The 6,628-nt window shown below is 41.5% G+C and overlaps 1 protein-coding gene across 4 annotated transcripts in view; it reads right to left on the bottom strand.

Annotated features, from left to right (window-relative positions):
• CARMIL1 (capping protein regulator and myosin 1 linker 1) overlaps positions 1-6,628 on the bottom strand; it is a 192,903-nt gene continuing 186,275 nt past the window's right edge. For 3 of the 4 annotated variants that reach the window (XM_034074622.1, XM_034074628.1, XM_034074627.1), the window contains 3 exons: positions 5,643-5,777; positions 3,411-3,557; positions 1-1,044 (listed from right to left, as the gene is read on the bottom strand). In XM_034074622.1, coding sequence (XP_033930513.1) covers positions 920-1,044; positions 3,411-3,557; positions 5,643-5,777 — 407 coding nt within the window. In that variant the 3' untranslated portion in view covers positions 1-919. The remainder of the gene's footprint in view (positions 1,045-3,410; positions 3,558-5,642; positions 5,778-6,628) is intronic. The other variant, XM_034074623.1, reaches the window with a different exon arrangement.

The raw sequence follows: 6,628 nt of genomic DNA, 5'->3' as shown, positions 1-6,628 counted from the left end.
TTTCAGTTGTAAAATCATTTTTTTATTGTTACAAATATACATATGAATAATATCCCTTCAACCTGTAACGTAAGTGGGTAGCTGTGAAATCTGCACCCCCTCCCTCAAAAGCTGAAATGTTTTTACAGATGTCAAACTATTTTTCTTGTAGAATTACACATTGAAAGGAAGCTAATATGCAGACAGAACTGAGGAAGGCCTCTAGAAAACACCAATATTAATAAAATTTCAATTGCCCTCATTCCAACCAACTATATACATTAATATACGAATGTGGAAGCATACCATGATTATACGTCATCCGAATCCTTCTCTGTTGTGCTTTTTGACGGTACACAAATGTAAGCGTTGTAGCTTTATGTACAGTACGAGAACAGGAAGAAAGAAGCTCCCTATGGGAGAATGTAAAAACCATACCCAAGCATTTAATATATATAATCTATACAAATTATTTTATTAGTGTGCTCTTTTAATATAATTACAATGTGCAATTGCATACCGCAAGAATATATTTATAGGTAAGTCACGTGCAGATTTGACACATTTACATTCAGCAGTACAACACATTACCTGCTGTACAGTGTATTAGTGTAAGACAACGTCCAGTTAATTTGCTTCGCTTTCTAAATGCCCTAATGCAGGGCACTCTTGGTAGCTGCTTCAGAGAAATTCAAGTAGAATACATGAAAGAGTCGCTGGCTTTAGCAAAGGCATGAAAAGGAATGTCTGCGTCTTACAGAACAGAAATTAAGGACCAAATCAATGCCAGGTGAGTGCACTGTAAATCACGACTGGAAGATCAGGTTTTCTGCATGGAAATGTACCTGTGGTGAAAGAGCAGCTGGATAGAAGGGCTGTTGATTGCTGTACCCTGATGGTTATAAAAAGCTCTTGCACTACGAAGCACTTGTACTGATTGCTAAACAAAAATAAAATCTTTATCTGCTTCTTCTCCAGAGTCACTGGACTTGCTTCCCTGATGGCCGTCTTTACTTAAGGATCTCTGGAACTCATGAGGCTGCTGCCCAGGGCTTCTTTTTGCAGCTGTATAAAGCAGAAATAGGTCTTACTAATGATTGCAGAAGAGAGAAGACAACAATCTCATTCTTTCTATTAAAATGAACTTTTAAACACACTTAAATGTGTTAAATGTGACTTCATTGCAAGTTGTCTCTCTTCACACCCACAAAAATAAATGTTAAAATTACAAGACCACCTTTGCTCCATCATTTCAGATAAGGATGTCTGGCTTTGGTTCACACTGATCCTTGTGCCTGTTCCCATTTGTGCACACCTTGCACACAAGGCACCACCAGCAGTCACAGTGGCCAAGAAACACCACCTCTCCTTCCCCTGTACTGCTTACCTATAGCATCACCACTGCAAGGGAAAGCCTGCCTGTCACCACTGTGCAGCTGGGGCAGGGAAGCAGAAGGCTGTCAGTGATGCATCTCCATGACCCATTCCAAATTGTACCAGGCTGTGTTAGGGTCTGCCAGGAATATGGAAGGTGCAAAGAGGAATCCCAAGGGAGCCAATGCTGTGGGGGCAGCCTCAGCAGGGATGCTCCCTGTAACTATAGGGGGCCAGCACAAGTGCCCAGGCAGAGCTGCTGCATGCCAACATGCTGTGAAACAGGAGACAAAAAACTATGGACCATTTTTTCTTGGCACAGGCATTGTCCGGTCCTGGATCTCAGACACATCCAGCACGTCTTGCGGAGACCCACCTCCGCACACATGGCACAATCGTTACCCAAATAGCTCTCTTGAGCCAAAAATACCTGTTTCCTTGTTTGCACTACCCAAAATATGGGAGGAAATGAGAGCCAACAGTTACGTAATTGCCCTGGCTTTGCAAGTTGGGACAGAGAGGAACGGATCTTTAAAAATAATATTTAAAGCTATTTAATAGAATTTGAGAGGATTAAGATACCTAAAAATTCCTTAAAAAACATCATTTAGGCATTTTCACCTTCCCAACCACCACTGCATTTCAAAGGTGCCTGGAAATTTTTGAGTCATTTTTGATAGTTGTACCTCCTAATAATTACACAGCCTTTGTTTGGCCTCCATTCACTCTTCAATCAAAACCCAGAACACAGTCTGCAGCAGCCATTTTAGGTTAGGACCTGATAAATTAAGACAGGTAGTTTGCCCCTGAATTACCTGAAAAATGTATCACCAAGCATTGAAGTTCACATACTGCAAAGCAGGCTTCTCCCACAAGAGCTTACCCGTGCCCCAATGAAACCATACACAGGTGACCTGCATAGATCTGTGGTAGCATCTCAGCTTTTGAAACTTACTTTATCAGAGGGAGATCTTAGAACAAACTAATATATAATAATTTGATTATGAGAGGTGAGAGAGTCCAAGTCTGGGTGGACTAAGTTTGATTCTACAGTATGAAAAGGAAACAAGCTCATACATTTTGGGCTGAGGATGTTATAAAAGGGATACGTGATGTCTTACAAATAGAAAAACTGAAGGATAAATGCAATTGCATATGATGTTCAAATCCCTCATTAAAATACTTCATAAAAAAGTAATTTTGAATCATTGTTTAGACAAACCAGCTAAGAGGAAAAAAAAAACCAAACATGTAAACACACACCATTTGAGAACAGGAGCTCCTACGTTTCAAAAACACACAGATCAACTATTTTTATAGCCTACTAAATGAATTAACTGTAAGTCAAAGCTGCTCTTCAGGAAATAATGGCTTAAGCCTGCAGCACAGGGCTGGGTTTGGGTTCTTTTGGTGTTTTTGTTTGTTTATGAAGCTGAAAATCAAAGTACTACGTCAAAATAACCTGATTTACCCTGTTCTCAAATGGTTTTGTGAGTGATGTACTGAAACTGGCACTAACAATATTCGGGCTGAAACGTATTTTGAAATACTTCAGTGCACACATCTTAAAAACGGAAAGTAGGGAAGCACACAAAGCAGTGGATAGTCTACCTGCAGCATGCTTACACGTCAGCATCACTGCAGGGAGCAAACACAGTTTGTAATAAGCCCTCTTCTGTAGAAGGGCTGACGGTCCTATGTGATACTGGTCATTGATGTTGTCATGAAAGACAAATAATAGAATCACAGAATGGTTTGGGCTGGAAGGTATCTTAAAGACCATCTAGATCCAACTCCTCTGCCACAGACAGGGAGACTTTCCACTAGATCAGGTTGCTCAAAACTCTGTCCAAACTGGACATTCATATGCATTTCTTCTCTGGAAATCTGCTCATGGCAGGTAGTCCCCATGCGAACAGAAAGATTATTATCATCCCGTGAGATTTCTGCCTTTCTCATAATCCAAAAACCCCACACCCTTCTGTGGCTTCTTTGCTATTACAATTGTTAGTGCCAGTTATCAAGCACTGTCTTGATGAAAAATGAAAACTTCTAACCAGAAGTTGGCTGTGCCTTCCTCTGCCCAAGCACATTGGCTTCCTCTTCTGCACTGGTAGAACACTGCCCCGAAGTGGTTTTCACGCTGCCAGATGGCTTGGCACAGTCAGGAACTGTATCTCTTTTTTGACAATCTCCTGTTTGCTCTAGCAGGGAAAAGGATTCATATCCCTAAACTGTTCCATAGGCCCACATACAGAAAGTAATGTAAATAATTTCATTTATCCATCTCATTTAATCAGTTGTTCAGAGTAGTAATCAATATGCTATATAATTGCTTAAATGTAGTCTAGATATTTATATATGTTAGCAACTGCAGCCCAATCTTACAGGTATGCTGTGTAAAGAGGTGTATTCCAAGACTGTCCCAAAACGATTTTATAATCAAGTATCATCTAATTTGCAGCTCTCTTTTGCAGGAGATACAATTTTGCTTACTTATTAGGCAGATTTGCAGTGATTTACCAGTTGCAGAAATAAACTGAGCATGCTAGCCTGAAAGATGGCAGAAAGCAAGGACAGAGGAATGACTGAGTGAGGAAGTACAACAACAATAAAGAAAAACCTGAAAAAGAATTACAAACCTAAAAGAATTTACTCTTTCCAGACTTGTAGTTGTGTAGCACTAAGTTTGCTCTTGCAGTCTGATGAAAAGCTGATGAGAAAACGAGGACTCTAGCAAATGCAGTTAGCAGCTTAGAGAGTTTGCTGTGACGAGAGCCTTTGACTGCAACAGCTCTCAACATGATGGCACTAGTGAAGCAAGTCTGATGCCTAAGCTGTAGCCCAGTTCACCTGTCTCAACACAGCACTGATGTGACTAAATGTAGGAGAATAAACTGGTTCTATTCTGCCTTGCAGGCCTCATAATGCCACAGGCACTGGAAGGCACTTCAGACACCCTTCTGTCTTTTTCCAGACCTTGAGCCACAGACTGCAGCAGCTTTTGGCATCACAGACCATCTAAACCCTCAGCCCTTTCCAGACACAGTAGAGGTCCTTGGGTGTGTTGTGTCCTGCTAGTTTTAGGCAATTCAGTGTGACTGTGGTGGCTCTACTGGGCTACTATTAGAGCACAAGAGCAGCCCCACAGAATCATATAGGTGGCTGAAGTGAGAGTCAAAACCTGCAAATACCCCACATGCGCTGACATGCAGATCACAGCCACACAGCAGCAATTTTTAAAGCAGAGCAATACCCAGATTGTGAGGTAAGCTGTTTCATAAAGGCCACGGTAGTTTCAGGACAGAAAGGGAGAAGCTTCTTAAAATATACCTCTGGACCATCTTGCTTTGGAGATGGCTTTGCCTCTCCTCTTGTCTAGAGAGTAACTGTGGCCTCCATGGGCAGCACAACTGCTTGGTCTCCACAACCTAGTGTTAGGTATCTGCTTTGACTCATCTGCCCTGATGCCATACCATGAAAAACTGCTGACAGAGTGTGAAAGGGCACCCCTTTGTCTCACAGTTTAAGTGATGGGAATTGCTTTGTATTCATAAGGAGAGTCCCAGGAAGAGATGTTACTCCCAGATTTCAAATGTCATTTTTTTTGTGCCAGCTAGCATCACACTGAGCAACATTTGCTGAAGAGGCAGACTTCTCCATGCATCCTATGCTATCAGAGGAAGCTTTAGCATTCTAAGAGGCCACTGTGAGCAAGGAAATGCACCAGCAAAAGCAGCAGTCCAGTGCACACATGAAAATCAGCAAAGACAAGCCAGCAGTCTACTGTTGTGTGTAAAAGGTACCAAGCCCTGCCCTGGCATATAGAGTATCATGGTCTGAGGAGGTGAATTCAGTCCCATGCCATGACCCTGCAGAAACAAAGAGTACAAACAAAGCAAGAGGCTGGCAGCAAGGAACAATGTCGTGACTGCTCCTCTGGAAATGTGCTGAACCACAGAGCTGCATTCCCCATTACTGTGGGTGACCAACACCAATCAGCATCTCAATTCAGACCAGACTAAACCATAATATAGACAAGAGTCCCTTAATTGCTCAGCTGCATTATTAATACCAAAGGATTCAGCTTTCATTTGGTTTGATCAAAGGATGAAAATACAGAGCACCAACCCATGGGTGGAGGTGAGGAACAGATAATTAGATACACTTTCCTTTCTCTTTCTTCCTCCAAATGAAAAAGCCTCTTCCAGTCCAAGTGAAAACAAATCTAGGGACAATAACACATTGCATTCTAGTAGCTGGAGCAACAGTTATAGCAACACACCTACCTTCTTGAGAAAACGATCTGACAGAGGGGCTGCTCTGACCATCCTTTTCTTTATCAGAAGGAACTTTCTTCAGCACTGGTGGAATCAGGGCAACTTTTGGGGAACTGGGGCCGGAGGGAGACTCTGGAGCATCCTCTGTGGAATACCATGAACAAAACGGTGAGCAGTTACATTCGTGCTGTAGCTTACAGAAATAGTGCTGTTATGAGGGGCCAAACCTCAATACAATACAAAACCAAGGAACAGCTAAAAGCTGTGTCAGAAAAACGAGGATTCTATATTAGGAGGAATCTAGGAGGAATTTACATTATGTCAAGAGAGCGCATAATGGCCCTCAGTCCATGATCTTAATAGCCAAAACCAAGATCTCAATTTCAGCATTTTTAATGTGTACTGCTGTTGCAGCACAAATAGAAATCCAGTGGGACCAACTGAATCTCCTGCAAGACCTAAGTATGCAATTTGTAAAGGACAGCTGAAAAATAGTTTGGATGAATTTTTGGAAATATTTATTCTAGTTATATTTTCATTGTACTGAAACATAATGAACTGATCAATTTAAAAGGACTGTTTCACAATTATAAGGCATAAAATTGAACCAGGGAAGCAAGTTTCATCAATAGCCTACAGAGCTCCACTTCCAGGCATAAATTGCCGGTACATAACATGGTCACATCACATCTGCAAAGACTTTCTAAATAGAAAAAAAAGTTTGCCTTCTAGACTGTGAGGAAAAGTTTGCCTTCTAGACTGTAAGTTCACATCCATAGCTTAAACCATCTGGATATCTTGTTTCTCTAAAAGGCTGGATATGCATTATGTATGGCAAGTTGACTACCATCTTTACAGTCCTTACAGTTAGACCTTTTCAGTCTTAGACACCCATCACTTGGACAGCAGGGAAGTGCAGTTACAATGGGTTACTTAAACTGCTTGCATGTTTGCCTCCCAAGAAGGAAACAGTGACATAGGTACACAACAGAGGG

The sequence above is a fragment of the Melopsittacus undulatus genome, chromosome 1, assembly GCF_012275295.1.
Source record: "Melopsittacus undulatus isolate bMelUnd1 chromosome 1, bMelUnd1.mat.Z, whole genome shotgun sequence".
Lineage (NCBI taxonomy): Eukaryota > Metazoa > Chordata > Aves > Psittaciformes > Psittaculidae > Melopsittacus > Melopsittacus undulatus.
The sequence above is the reverse complement of the archived record's forward strand: the minus strand, read 5'-3'. Positions and strand labels throughout refer to the sequence as shown.